The following is a 15,686-nucleotide window of genomic DNA, read 5'->3' as shown; positions in this document are numbered from 1 at the left end:
GCGTGCAACCGGTTACCGGTTATACCACGTCTCGTGCGGTCAAAGCGGCGGCCGATGCCCGGTCTTCGATGATCAATTTTCACGTGCCCTTTTCCCACCGCTCAAGAGCACCATGTATATCCTTTATTTTTTTTTCTTTCCTATCCATCAACCCACCACTGCGCCGCCCTTTTCCTCGATGAAGCTATGGATGGCCCAGCGACATGCGTGCCGACGGAGGCGACCTCGGAGCAGAGCAGCAGCAGCCAGGAGACGCCGACATTGGGGGCAACGCACGCGCCTGCCGACAGCATCCATCGCGGAGCAGGCACGGGTCAGGGATGGCGCTCTCGGGGCGGAGCGGCCTAGGCGACCTCCTGGTGGAGCAGCAACGGGCAGGGGACGGAGGTGGGACACGCGCGTGCCGTCGACAGCGACCGCGGGGCAGGGCAGGCGCCTGCCAAAGACGACGTCGGGGCGGAGCAGCGACGGGCAGGGGATGGCGACCTTGGGGGCCGGGCACCCGCTTGCCGGCGGCGGCGACGGCAGGCGGGGCGGGCGCGTGCCGGGGACGGCACCCTCGGGGTGGAGCAGCAGCAGGCAGGGGACAACGGCCTTGGGGGCTGGGCACGCGCTAGCCGGCGGGGCGGGCGCGTCCCAAAGACGACGCCCTTGCGGTGGAGCAGGTGCGGCCTTGGGACGGCCACCTTGGGCCGGACCACGCGCAGGCTGGCGGCGGCCACGTCGGGGCGGAGCAGGCACGGCCGCAGGGGTCCACGCGCGGCCAGTGCACCGCCGCGGCTGCCAGGACGAGGAGGAGGCTGCCCCGCTGCTTTCTCCCGATGGCAGAGACGATGCTGCACGGACGACCTGCTGTTGCTGCTCACTGACGCCCGGCCTTCGCCTCAGCTCTCCGGTGAGCACTCCGGCGGTGGCCGATTCCCCTCCAAGCGAGTTCATGCCCCAGCACTAGGACATCCTGCTTTCGCCGATCCAGATTCTAGCATTTTCCAACTCTTACATATTAATCTTGGAGCTGCAGGTCAAGTGCATGACGCTGTACGAGCAGATGTACAGGTTGGTCTGAAGACGACGATGAGCGGCGATTGGTTCAAGTAGAGCACATTCTGGATGGGCAGATCGACGACTCTAAGGGTAGCATGATGCCATCAACCTCGACTAAATCGGTGTGCAGGTCAGTGTTCTTTAGCTATCAACTCTGTTGTAGTTCCGCGCCGTTTTGACTTTTGACTCATGCATCGGCGGCTTGAGCTCAGTCCAGCTCCTCCCCAACCCTCTCCCTAGCAGTTGTCGGATTTGGGCGTTGTGGCCCGGATGTGTACCACGGGAGCCTCTCTGATCCTTGCATCCTCTGGGTCCTCTTCCCCTCTCCATTGCATTTTTTTGCTTTAATATTTCTTTTTCATCTGTTCATGTAATTCTGGTTTGCAATGCAAAACGTTTAGATTTTCTCTCTTGTGTTCAATAATTTTGGCAGGAACAATGCAGAAGTACATGCCTCCTTACGAAACCGTTCACTCAAAAGCATCAGCTTGCATTATTTTGATGTGCATGATTCCATTCGGATCTAACTTATTTATTTCAGAGGAAGTGGCAACTATACGATTTGTTGAGGCGCGGATCCTAATCATAGATGTACTTGCAGGCTGCAGTTGTGCCGCTGGAGTTGCAGGCGACAGCTGCAATACATACTTTCCGTATGCTGTAGTTCACGGTCTGGGTCGGATGGCTGCCTTCTGACTGGGCTATAATTGTCCCTAGCTTGCAAAATAAATCAGCCCATAAACGAAGCTTGAAACCTGCTACAGAGTTTGCCGTCTCTTGATTTGGTAAGTCAACTTGCCTTGCAAAATGTTTTATCTTTGTTTGCTGCTCCTTCATTACGGTTACGTAAATTATGGTTTTCTGCTACTTCGTTGCTATTACATAAATTAAGTTTTCACTAAATTTTCTCAAGACCGTTCAGGGGGAAACTAACACTTATTTTTGTTTCCATTCCCATCATCCCACGTCAGCTCTGAAGTTGTTAGTCGAAGGCTCTAATTGAATATTTGATGCAATTATTTCTTGCCGTAGATGAGAGGTCAGTGGTCTAATGTCAGCTAATATCACTTCCATCTTGGTTAATTGGTCACAGAAGTTTCATGGGCCTAAATGCCCAGTTCATATACTCTTTGTTCCTGGTAGTTAGGCTTACTACGAGCTAGCGGCGAAAAAAACCCTCCCCTCTCTCGCGACCCGCGCCGCCCCCCCGCGGCGGCCGGGCCGCGCCCCTTCCCCGGCGCTCCTCCCTCCCTCCCTCCTCGCGCTCCCCCTTGCCGCCGCCGTCGGCGGGAGCCGCCGGGCCTTGCTCGGGCGGTGCCGGCGGCGGCGGGGACGTCTCTACCCGTCGCGGCGCTGGGGGCGCGGGGCTTCGGCCGGCGGCGGTGCTCCTCGGCGGTGGTGGTCCGGCGCGGCGGGGTGGTACCTGTGCGTCGGGTGGATGGAGGAGAGGCGGCGCGACCGTTGGTGGCGGAGCTGCGCGGGCGGCGGCCATGGCAGGGCCTGCTCGGCCCAGATCTGGGCCCAGTTCGGGGCCCAGAGGGGCTGGGCGGGCGGGCTGCTCATGGCGCCCCGGTGATGCTCCCTGGAGGTGGAGGAGATGCGACGGCGGTGGCTGGGTGGCGGCGGTACTCCGGCCGCCTGCTGCAGCGTGGTAGCGAGGTCTTTGCGGGCCTGTTTGGGCCCGGCCGGGCGGGTTTGATCTCGCTGCCATGTCCGGTCGGCTACCGCGAAGGCGGTGGAGGTAGTTCCCTCCCGCTCGGCTGAGGTGCTGCTACCCCCGACCCGGCTGTTTCTCATCTCTACGTCTAGGCCCTTCTTCGGCGACCACAGCGAGACAGCAAGGATGGCTTCAAGGTCGCGGTGGCGTGTGCTGGTGGGCGGCAAGTCGGGTGGAGCACGTCGAATCGTCCGGGTTTGTGGGTTGGGGGACGGGAGAAATCTTGTCGGCAGGCTCGACACTGACGCGGTGACGCCTGTGGGTGTCGCCTTGCCTTCCTGAAGGGCGTCGGTAGCCCCTCCTCCCCACTCCCTTCCGCGTATCGGGGGAAACCCTAGGACCAGTCCGGGCAGCAGTGGCGTCGTCGTCACTTTCCTTGTTGAAGGTGTTGCTTGATACGCGGCGCTTCGGCGTGCTAGGAGTGTGGTAGCATTCTCTGGAGGGCGCAGCGGTTGCGAGTCATTCTTGTTCTTGTCAAGCTGCCAGTGTCGGCTTTGTTTTCTCTTCCTTTTCTCTTGTGTTTCCTTTTGGGCTTGGTGTTGTGCTGCGGCCCCAGCGCGTTCGTTGTATCGGGTCGTTTGCTATATTAATATAGCGGGGCGAAAGCCTATTTCGAGGAGGAGTTAGGCTTACTACATGTCTGTGTTATTTTCTGCAGGTAGTCCTGGTTTTGCCTGTTCTACTGAATGTCTTTGGCAGTCTCAACTGCCTATAGTTTTAGATTCTTCTTCAGGTTCAGGTAGGGTGGTTTGTGCTGACATATTTTTTTTCAGATTTTGTTGTCTTTCTATTTCTTTTTGTCATGTACATATTCTTTATTTGCAAGAGGTAACAGACTATATGTAAAAGTATGCACCTCAGATCATATCATGGTTGCAGGTAGATTCACGAAGTTAGATATAGCTTGAGTTTGCATTCGGACAATCAAAACATTTCATGTTCCCTTATCCAATGTTCAACTGATATAGATGCAATTTGGTAGCTCACATCTCGATCGTGCACATTTTAGTGAACTGGACTTCGTATTATCTGCTTTGTCTGATCAATTATATTGTATGCCATTTTTAAAACCATGACACATATGTTAGTCTGTATACTTCTTTGTTAGTGCTTTCATTGGACTTTATAAATCGGTGAGTATTTTCCGTGAACTTACCAATAAACAACACACCATGCTTTACGTTAATTAGACATATTGTTCTTACTGTCTATATTAGAAAAATAGAAATCAGATCATGTTTCAGGTTCAGTTATCTTATAATTAGACATTGTTCTTGTTGTCCCTGTTAGAAAAAATAAATATTGAATCATGTTTTCAGTTAAGTTATCCTAAAATTGGACAGACTTCTTTTGCTGTCCAAGTTGAATAGTTCGTTACATGTTGCACTCCATTTACCGACTCGCAGCAGGCCATCGGTCATAATTATCCTTCTGCTCGAAAGAATTTCTTATTTGCTTCTTTTGCTCTCCTCCTCTCGGGGATGTCTTGCAGACATGAGCCTGTCACCTGGTATTGACGAATTTTCTTCTGAAGACGATTCATTTTCTATGGAATGTGACATTGCAGCTGAAACGCACCTCCAGGTTCTTTGGGTTGCTTCTGAGGAGGATTGTCTTCCTATGGAAAAGCGGCATTCCAGCTGCCTATAGTGTTACACGGAAATATTAACCAGTCCATTGATTTATGTAATGGCACCTGCTCATGGTACAAGGCTTGGAGAATAGGTTTTGGAACCAGAGATAAAGGGAAGAAATCCAAGATGAGTTCCTGACAATCTGAATGAAGGGCATCTTGATTACTTCTTCTGGCTGCTTCCGGGGCTCAACATTCTGACCTTTGTGGTGTACATCTTGTGTGCAAAAAATTCAACAGCTGCACTACGGATTAAGCTGCTACCTCTACGATTCTGCTCAGATCTACACTACTTGCAGTTGCAGAGGCTCAGTACTCATTGAAGTATCTTTACGGGCACATGCAATTGCCGATGCAGCATATCCTATTTATGTGATGTTGCACGATGGTTGTTTAATGCCTATGATCCTTTATTTTCAGTCTCGCTGTCATGAGTGTTCCTTAAGTTTGTAATGGGTTTAACATTAACAGTTGATGTCTCTTATTTTCTGTCTTTAGCCTCTACATTTTACTATGTCTAAAATCTATTTTATCAGTGTGATTGTGTTACTATCCATTAAGTGATCACTTCTGTACCCTGAAAGAAAAGGTTGGATGACTGCTTATTAAACATAGTGATCTTTCCCGTTGGTAAAATAAAAAGATTGCAAGCTGAGAACTCCATCTTCAAGGATGTAGTTGACCGACTGAATAGCACCTCAGGATACTCTTGAGTAAGATGATCACTGAATAATAATGTATGTATTCGGCTTTCCTTTCACAAAGTCACAAAAAACTATTACCGTAGATATTTTGTTTTCGGCTATCCTAATACCCACTTGAAAATTCTTACCAAGTAAAGCAATATGAGCACGGATAGCGCAGTTAGTTACTTAATCCGATATGGAAAAGTTAGTATTGTTAACTACATTCTCTTACGAATATATGGACCTTTTCGGTGGTACTACCTACCAGTAGTCTACATATACATATTCCTTATCTGCATAAAAGTCGCTTCACGGGTGCGGCGTGTCGCCCTCTTCCCACGCCAATAAAGAGATGTCACTTGCCAGTAAGCATAAACCTCAAAACAGTGGTAACCCAGAAGCAATGCAGTTGTAAGAAAATACTCAACTTTACCTTTCTCTTCGCATTCGACACTTGCACATATCCTCAGTTCCAAGAACAGGTCAATTCAGACTGAGAAGAGAAAGATTGGTTAAAGGCAGATATCATAGAGTACTACTGATCTGCTATGTGTAATATTATGGAACTACCAACGGAAAAAGTCCGGTTTGAACTTGGGTGCATGTGAACCCTAGTTGGAAATGCATTTTCCAAATGTTAAAAAAATTTGAAATAAAAATATCCGGGTACGTACGCATGTTCCATGTGTGCGTAGAAAGTTTTCGCGGAGAAACCACTTTTTTATTTCAGAATCTAAAAAAGACAAAATACGTCACATATATACTGCTATATAGCCTTGCAAAATTTCACTTTTTTGCCAGACAAAATAAAAGATTTTTTCGTCACGAAACTCATGTCCAGGGCACATATTTGAGATCATCTGGGAAATCATTTTGTGTTTCGATTTTTAAAACATGTTTTGAGATCACAAACGGAATTTTTCAAAAAGTGGGTTCACATGCCCCCATGTTCCATATATGCACACTAATAACATAAGATGTAATCCAATGTTCCACAATAGCACGAAGATATCTACCACTCCAGCAGCAACAAGCCCTTCTGCTATGTCTTCAGTTCAGATCCATCACTCAGATGTCTCGCCACGGGCGCGGCGTGCCGCCGCGCCAATGCCTCCTAGTACCACTTAATATCTTGTGTCACGTTTACTTAGGGCGCGTTTGGTATCCTATATGTTCCTTGGCTCGCATTAGTCCAACATTTTCGGCTCGTTTGATTGGCTGGGCTCAATCGCGTTCTTGCATAGCACCTCTGGGATACGCTCTGGAGGGACACCAGTTTGACAGTTTCTCCAGGGACATGGCGGGAGAAGCCGAAATCCCAGGGGCGTTGCGCGGCAAAGGTAGGGGTAACCTTCCTCTTCGGTTACCCTATCCATTAGCCCCCTCCCAAATTTTCTCTTCCCCCAATTTTTGCACCGGCGGCGGCTGCGGCGACCCAGATCTAGCAGTGCGCATCTCCCTTCGGTCTCCGGCGCCGGACCAGGGTCGCCGTTTCAATGAACACACCACCCAAGCTCAAGAACAGCTACAGGTGGTTCCCGTATTTTAGGGTGAGTACAAAATCATGTTCCTTCTACCTATCAGATGTGTGGTACTTTCAGAAACATGATTGTGTGCTACATTTTTTAAAGGATTGCATTGGTGCTATTGATGGTACTCATGTCACTGCAAAGGTACCGAGATCAATGTCTGCGGCATTACGCGGGATGAAGCACTACACCAGCCAGAACATGCTAGTACATGCGGATTTCGATATGAGGTTCACTAACATGCTTGCTAGGTGGGAGGGTCCAGCTCATGATGCGAGCATCCTGGGCGACAGCTTGTCAAGGCTTGATGGGTTGCAAATCCCTGAGGGTAAGTTCTACCTTGGAGATGCTGGATATGCATGCCAACCTGGTATTCTACTTCCCTTCAGGAAAACAAGGTACCACCTCAACGAGTTCTCTCCTAGGCACCGACCTCGGAATGCGAAAGAGTTATTCAATCTGAGACACTCAAGCCTTAGAGTGACCATTGAGAGGGCATTTGCTGCATTGAAGAACATGTTCAAGGTATTTGACCAGAAACCGTTCCACACTTTTGACACTCAAGTAAAGCTGGTCATTGCTTGTTGCATTCTTCACAACTGGATCCTAGGTTGGGGCGATGATGAGTTCTTCGATGAGGTTGTCACTTTTGATGAAGTAGAGACCGGCCATGGCGTGAACACATGCGACAATGATGCCTGGAAGGAGAAGAGGCAGGAGTGGGCGGACGCAATATGGGAAGCCAGAGGCAACACCACCATCTGACCGTATGTTGACCGCTCTCGTGATGATAAACTGCCATTCGTAGTAGCTAGGAAGCATCATGTCATGAACTACCATTCGTACTAGCTAGGGCTGATTTCGTGAACTGGTAGCTTCGTGAACTGGTAACTGTCATCAACTGATATCTGTGTGATGGGAGCTGAGAGAATATAAGGCTACCAGTTGTACATATGAGGTAACCTTAGTCATGCCTAGATGGTACCAAACAGGCCTAATCTTATCTCCAAAGTTTAAAACATCCAGTTTAATTTTTTTATATTGGAATAATCTAACAAGTATTAGCTAGCCAAGGAAAAGAATTTTGGTTGTGCTAGGGACATTCAAACCGACTGATTTGGATTAAGGCACATACACTACAAGGAAAACAGCTACTGCCGGCGCACCTAATATGGCTACTGCCGGCGCACCTCAGCCCACCAGTGCGAACGGGCCGGTGATAACTGGCCACTGCCGGCGCACCACCCTGTGCGCCGGCGGTAGGTAGTTACTGCCGGTGCACCAGCCCAGCTTCGCCGGCAAAAGGCTTGTTCCACCGGCGCACGTGCCGCTGCGCCGGTAGTAGTGCTGCCAGCACTGGCGCGTGCCATGTGCGCCGGCAGAAGGGCATTGAGGTGCGCCGGCAGTAATATTTGAAAATTCAATTTTCGCGCTTTTTCCAGCATATTACAATTCATATTTGCATATTTATACAGCAGTATATATTTACAACACAGTTCATATTTATAGAGCAGTACATGCATTGTGAGAAGCACATAGAGATCCAAGTCTCATTTCTGTATCAATACACAAACACGTAAGTCACATTTCGAAATGTTGATTCATACAACACATGTGCATATGCAACACCGAACGACGAAGTTTCACAAAGTTACAAGTCTCGGTACATAGTTGTCACAAGTGAAAGGACACGGATGTCGCCTAGAGGGGGGGGGTGAATAGGCGATTTAAAACTTTTACGAGATGGGCTTAACAAATGCGGAATAAAACTAGCGTTTACTTTGTCAAGCCCAAAGCCTATATACTATGGTTCACCTATGTGCACCAACAACTTATTCTAAGCAAGAGTTCACCTATGTGCACCAACAACTTATGCTAAGCAATACAAGCAAGTATGTGATAGCAAGATATATATAACTTCAAGCACGATGGCTATCACAAGGTAAAGTGCATAAGTAAAGAGCTCGGGTATAGAGATAACCGAGGCACGCGGGAGACGATGATTTATCCCGGAGTTCACACTCTTGCGAGTGCTAATCTCCGGTGGAGAGGTGCGGTTGCTTAGTGCTCCCGAACGCCACAAGAGGCTCACCTTGAGGTGTGGTTGCTCGATGCACACCAACGCCACAAAGGCCTCACCCCAAGATGCGGTACTCACACCACACACCGAACGCCACGAAGGCGCCTCACCTAAATCTCCGGTGACCCTCGCCACAAAGGCCTAGGTCACGGTTCCACTAAGGGATTTCCTTCGAGGCGGAAACCGGGCCTTACACAAAGATTGGGGCACACATCCACAACTTAATTGGAGGCTCCCAACAAATCGCCACAAAGGCCTAGAATCCGTCTAGGGTTCCAAGAACCCAAGAGTAACAACTTCCTTGCTTTCACCTCCACGAATCACCGTGGAGAACTCAAACCGATGCACCAAATGCAATGGCAAGAACACCACAAAGATGCTCAAGTCCTTCTCTCTCAAATTCCAACAAAGCTACAAAAGCTATTGGGGGAATAAGAGAGGAAGAACAAAGGAATTCACAAAGAACACCAAGATCAAGATCTAGAGAGTTCCACTCACAAAGAGATGGATTTGATTGGTAGAAATGTAGATCTAGATCTCCTCTCTTTTCCCTCAACTGGGGGCAAGAATCATGGAGGGATTGAGAGATGGAGCAAGCTTCTCTAGTTCAACAATGGAGGGGAGAGAGAGTGAGAGAAGCACAGCCCAAGGAGGAAGAAGGGGGGTATTTATACCCCCCAAGAAAATCGAGCCGTTTGGGCAAAAACAGGGCCGGATATTCCGGCCCAAGTTGGGGCCGGATTATCCGGGGCCGGATAATCCGGCCTCGTGGACAAAACCTGGACAAAATCCGGCCAAAAATCCGGCCCCTATCCAGAGCTGCTTTTCTTCCGGTCCTTAGACGATTTCGGGGGGGCCGGATATTTCCGAAATATCCGGCCCGGATAATCCGGCCCGGATATTTTGGAAATATCCGGCCTAAGAAAACTGCAGAAACACCAAAACTAAAACGGGCATAACTTTTGCATCCGGACTCCGATTTCGATGATCTTGGGCTCGTTGAAATCACAACAACGAGCTCTACAACAATATGCATAGAAACATCATAGTCCAGCAAAGGAGGATAGAAACAAATGAAGAAAGGTTTGACCTATCTCAAAAAGACATACCGGTAAAACCTCCAATCTTGAAAATGCAACAAGTTGCCCATGGAAAAACCATTCTCAATGAACTAGAGCTTGTCATGAGAATAAGCACAAGCTCTAAAACATCACATGGATAAGATCCAAATAAAACCAAGAAAGATGATGAACCAAACTCGAAAACGCAACAAGTGATCTATGCGAAATCCGTTTTCGATGAACTAGAGCTTGTCATGAGAATAAGCACAAGCTCTAAAACATCACATGGATAAGGTCCAAATAACAACCAAGAAAGATGATGCAAGGATGCAAAGGTTTGAGCTCTCTCCGAACGATACGATCGAGTTACTCACTCGAGAGCCCTCTTGATAGTACGGCAACTAAACTATAAACCGGTCTCCAACTACACTATGAGACCGGTGAGAAACAAACCCTATCAAGAGCAAACCTTATACTTGCGCATTCCACTTGAGCTCGATGACGACGATCTTGACCTCAACAAGATGGAACGCCTTTCTTGCTTGTGCTTGCTTGACGAAGTCTTGTGGATTGCTCCCCCATAATCCACCATGGGAGAGCTTCTTCTTCGGCGCATCTTCACATAACCATGACCACCATGTGGATTTCTCCCCCATAATCCACCATGGGAGAGCTTCTTCTTCGGCGCATCTTCACATATCCATGATCACCATATGGATGGCAAGACTCAAGCAAAGGATCTCTTCGAGATGGCTCATCTTGAACTTGCACTTCATTTCTTCATTCTTCATCATGTTGATGTCTTGAAGTAGCTTGAGGGCTCACTTCATCTTCATCTTCAAGACATACTTGACACTTGATATCCTTCATCAATTTCTTCTTATTGCAACCTTGAAGCCAACATATGGTTCAAGAATTGCCTATGGACAACTCCTACAAATATAACTCAATGCAAACATTAGTCCATAGGGATTGTCATTAATTACCAAAACCACACATGGGGGCTCCATGCACTTTCAACAAGTGTCGTCATACACCTCACAATGTAGCTACTAACCTAAACTACAATCACATAGAACATGACCAACATGGTCACGATGAGCATCATCACGAAGGCCATGGTCTTCATCCGGTTCCTCCTCATGTCCCTCACCTCTCCCGCTAGATAACGGGCGTATCTTCCTTCCGCCTCCACCCTAGTGGGGTATCCCTTGTAGCTGTTGCCGCTGAAGCGGTGCACCTGTCTCCGACAGTCCTCCCAGTCGTCGTAGACTCCAGGAACCCTCCCCTTGTACACGACATATGTCGTGGACATCTCCATGCACATGCACAAGACAAGTAAAACGTTAGTACCAATGCAATGAACAAGTGCCAACTCAAATAAGAGACAAGTAGTATGAACTAAATAGCATGTGCCTCATACTTTGTTGGTCAACATAAATATTAACATACATGGATGAGGTCAGCGAGGCTGGGTAGGATGCACAATAGATTGATATTTGTGGCCATCACACCAAGCCTCACTGGCCCCACCCCGGAGTGTACAAGTGACCAAACATTTTAATCATCGGCCAATGCAATTAAGAAGTGCGAACTCAAATAAAAGACAAGTAGTACGAATTAAATACCGTGCCTCATACTTTGTCGGTCGAAACAAATATTAACATCCAGGGATGGAGTCAGTGAGGCTAGGTAGGATGCACAATAGATTGATACTTGTGGCCATCGCACCAAGGCTCACTGGCTCCACCCCCGAGTGTACGAGTGATCGAACATTCTAATCATCGGCGAACTCCAAATACGAGGCAAGTAGGGGTCGAGTAAATGCAAATAATTATTAAGGTATCTACGCCATAATCTTGAAATATATAGCAAAGTAAATGAAACTATAGACACATGTTCACATGCACATCCATACAACTAAATAAAAGCGACAAGTCGATTCTATGGGAATATATAGCAATTATTACAATACGGAAGTTCAGGGACATATCGTTCATGCTTTAGCAATAGTGTTCCCGTCATAGGATCGGGTTGTACGCCTAGGGGGGAATGGACGGCAGCCCTCAAGCGAGTTGAACGGCCTCTCATCACGCGACATCTCCAAGCGGAGTTCTATCTCGTCATTAGGTGGTAGACCGTAGCCATAGAAGAACTCGCCAGACCTATTGTTGACATCCTGCAGGATTATCGTGCAAATGAACTGCTGGATGCGACCCAAGTTCTTTCTCAGCTCTCTATCAGGGGCATCCGCCATGTTTGCAAACCTGTTTCTGAGAGTATCTGGCAGCAACATGTCATCCGCGTACTTTATGTACTCATGCATCTGAAGGATGGCGTACCACGCGTCCATCCCATTGTCTTTCGTCGACTGCCTGAGGCAGGGGAAGTTGGTTGTGTGGGTTAAGACCAAGCCTCCTCGGGATTTCCTCTCTACTTTGAGGGGGCCTCCCTTGTTGGCGAAGCCGGTGAGAGCATCATTGAGAAGGGACTTGATGTGGGTGTAGTCTTTCTTGTGGTCCCTACCCGAGTCGAGATAGACTGCATGCGAGTGTTGCGGGTGCACGACGATGAGGGTGCAGAACTTGTCTCTGCGGAAAACACATGGATTAACCTTTGGAAATGCAAATGGAGATATAGGATAGAATGGTGATGGGGGACTAGCGAGTGATTACTTACTCGGGGAAGTAAGGGATGCGCCCTTTTTAATGTTCTCCAGCATGTAATCCTCGACCTGCTAGGTGGCAATCGCCTGATCCCCAGCGTTGCAGATGATGCTCCCCCGCATATAGAAGGGGTCCATTATCGCGATGGTCGGCATCCCCTCCTTAAGAATCTGGGAAGACAAGCTAAGAGCAACTAGGCAAACCACACTAAAGTGGAGCATTTGCATGCGATAGATGCTGAAGATGTCATTGAACCGGATAAAGCACAATTCCGCGGGGTGTACTTCTCGATGAAGTTCATGCCAGTTGGCACCTTCGCCACGAAGAGAGGGTAACTAGGATCTTTTGATTTGAGAAGCTGCTTCTCCACATGCCTAACAGTCTCATGCAAGCTCCTCATATCCGTGGTGAGTTTGTTGACGACATGCTCCGGCAGCATCGGTTCACCCAAGTGATGCAGAGGTCGCCAATTGTTTGGCAACTTGTCAAGGAGTGGGACCTTGTCCTTGGATTTGGCCGCCGCCTTGTCTTTGGCGTCCTTCTTATTTGGCCTCTTCCTCTTCTTGGGTTGTACTACTGGACCATCCATCGTTGTATTGGCCGTAGCATGGAGTGTGTTTGGGTTCAGCATCTTTTTGACGGCGGCGGTGGCGACCTCCTCAGTGTTTTCCTCCTCAGCCGTTTCTTGAGAATCGAATAGCTTCTTGGAGAACACATATTTCGAGGCCGGCGCATCCTCATGGACAACTTGTGAAGACATAGGAATATCCCATTGGAAGTTCTCACGTTCGTATTCCTCGGCCTCTGGCGCCACTGGCTGTTGTGGTGGGGCTGAAATGATCGTATGTCGCACCTAGAGGGGGGTGAATAGGTGCTAACCAATTTTTAGTTCTTTTTCAATTTAGGTTTGACACAAAGGTAAATTCTCTAGATATGCAACTAAGTGAATTTACCTATATGACAAGTCTAACAACTAAGCACGATATAGCTACGCAATATATAGGAGATAGAATAGGATAGAGGTAACCGAGAGTGGAGCATACGATGACACGGAGATGATTCCCGTAGTTCCCTTCCTTTGCAAGAAGGTACGTCTACGTTTGGAGGAGTGTGGTTGCTACGAAAGCCAAACCAACGGCCACGAAGGCTTCACTCAGATCTCCTATGGGCAACGCCACGAAGGCCTAGCCCACTTCCACTAAGGGATTTCCTTGAGGCGGAAACCGGGCCTTTACAAGGTTCTTGGGGCACACATCCACAACCGAATTGGAGGCTCCCAAATCTGTAACAATACAACAATCAACAACAACACATCAACAACAATCAACTAGGGAACCAAAGAGGAACACTAGCAAGAGGGCCCTCAAACAAATGAGGGGGAAATGTAAATCACTTCGGTGAGGATGTAGATCGGTGTCTTCTCCTTCGAATCTCCAAAGATCAAGAGCTTTGGTTGGGGGAGGAAGGAGATCTGGCAAATCTTGTGTTCTTGAGGTGGCTCTAATGGTGGTGAAGCTGGCAGATTTTTGTACAATGATTGAGCAAGGAGCAAGGTAGAAGAAGGGGGGTACAAATACCCCCCCTCCAAATTCCAGTCGTTGGAGCTTTCGGGGGGGCGGATAATCCGGCCTAAGTTAGGGCCGGATAATCTGCCCCCCCCCCCCCCCCGGAATATCCGGCCTCAGGGAAAATCCGGCCAAATATCCGGCCAAATGTCCGGCCCATGTCCAGAGCTGCTTTGCCTCAGGTCCTTAGCCGATTTTGGGGGGGGGGGGGATATTTTGGAAATATCCGGCCCTGGTGCAAATCCGGGCAAATGTCCGGGCAATTATCCGGCCCATGTCCAGGGTGTACTGAGCCACAAATCCTCAAGTCCTTAGCCGAAAAATGGGGGCCGGATATTTTGGAAATATCCGGCTCGGATTATCCGGCCTGGTGATCCTGTTACAGCTTCTTTTTCACACGACTTACCACATCCATCACACATATACATGTATCTATATAATCCCTGTACCACTTAAACAAACATTAGTGTATCACATACATTGACATCAAACACACAAAACATATTATGAGAGATGTTCTTTCAATCTCCCCCTTTTTGGCGTTTGATGACAATATACGGATTTGCAAGAGAATCACTATAGAGATCAAGCATGTTGGCAAAACATAGAGGCACTCCCCCTACATATGTGCATACAAGTAATTTGCATTTGAATACAAATACACAACACATAGGTGCGAGGTGCCTCAACACAAGAGGTATCCAACATGAGCTCTAACAAGAGACATAGACATATATGAAGTTGAGATAAGGTGATAGAAATCATACCCATATGGAGATATATAATACGGAGATATAGCATCACACACAATATAATAACCTTGATCTCAACGTATAGAAATCCGAAAACCTTAACAATGTCTCACACCACATATAACACATAGTTTTAAACGAAACAAACCAAACCAAATAGTTCAAATAAGAGGAACACAAGCAATAAAGGAATGATAAACACATATGCTTGTGCCCAAACCATGAAAATCCCCGAGAGAAGTCCTAATAGAACACTTCTCCCCCTTTGGCATCGAGACGCCAAAAGGGGAAAAGCGCGATGCTACTCGCCCCATGGAGATCACTCGGAGCCCTCTTCGTCCTCGGACTGGTACACCTCTTCCTCTTCTTCATCTTCAGTGTCAGGGGCATCCGGAGAGCAGCGAGTGTAGTTGGCCCTTTGAATGTAGTCCTCAAGATCACTCCACGGAACCTGTGAAGAATGCCACCCACTGTAGCCTGGGTGAACTGGGGGCTGAGGAGGAGGTCCTTGCTCACCACTGAGCTTATGAAGAATGACCGCATGAGTATGCTGAATCTCAGAACGCTCTCGGCTGGCCGCATAGTTCTCCTTATGAATCTCGATATTCATGCATAGAATGTGACGCTGAAACCAACTCAGCTTCCTCACTTGCTTCTTCATGGCAGGAAGATCAGCATGGCGAGCAGGAGAAAAACCACTAGAGCGAGCATCTCCCATAAAGGAGTCAGGAGCAGGTGTAGCATGAGGAACCGGCTTAAGCTTGTAAGCCTTCTTGATAGTCTGCTGCACCAAAGGGAACCGACTCAAGTCTTCATCCATGGCCACAGAGTTGTTGATGAGGAGCTGGATATATGGTGCATATGGCATGGTGGTCCGGGAGACCATGGCATCATGAATCTCATTAAAGATGAAGTCCATGACATCAAGAGAGAAGTCATGTTCCTCATTACCA

At 48.3% G+C, this 15,686-nt stretch overlaps 1 protein-coding gene and 1 long non-coding RNA gene across 3 annotated transcripts; both read left to right on the top strand.

Annotated features, from left to right (window-relative positions):
- The first annotated feature begins 664 nt into the window (after positions 1-664).
- On the top strand, positions 665-3,502 carry LOC127302191 (uncharacterized). Of its 2 annotated transcripts, XR_011745622.1 has the most exons (4): positions 665-895; positions 1,022-1,174; positions 2,016-2,083; positions 3,420-3,502. It is a non-coding gene; the product is annotated as an uncharacterized lncRNA (long non-coding RNA). The 2 variants fall into 2 exon arrangements; XR_011745621.1 differs by lacking the exon at positions 3,420-3,502 and having other exon boundaries at positions 2,016-2,188.
- Positions 3,503-6,786: 3,284 nt separating this feature from the next.
- LOC139831762 (protein ALP1-like) lies at positions 6,787-7,374 on the top strand. The gene has a single exon (XM_071821088.1). It carries the CDS (start codon positions 6,787-6,789, stop codon positions 7,372-7,374), a length of 588 nt encoding a protein of 195 aa, XP_071677189.1.
- The last annotated feature ends 8,312 nt before the right edge of the window (positions 7,375-15,686 follow it).

The sequence above is a fragment of the Lolium perenne genome, chromosome 5, assembly GCF_019359855.2.
Source record: "Lolium perenne isolate Kyuss_39 chromosome 5, Kyuss_2.0, whole genome shotgun sequence".
In the NCBI taxonomy this organism is placed as follows: domain Eukaryota; kingdom Viridiplantae; phylum Streptophyta; class Magnoliopsida; order Poales; family Poaceae; genus Lolium; species Lolium perenne.
This window is presented reverse-complemented; position numbering and strand designations above follow the sequence as displayed.

Excerpts from the sequence above, each read along its gene's own strand:
- LOC139831762 (XM_071821088.1), top strand. The coding sequence starts at position 6,787 with ATGAAGCACTACACCAGCCAGAACATGCTAGTACATGCGGATTTCGAT.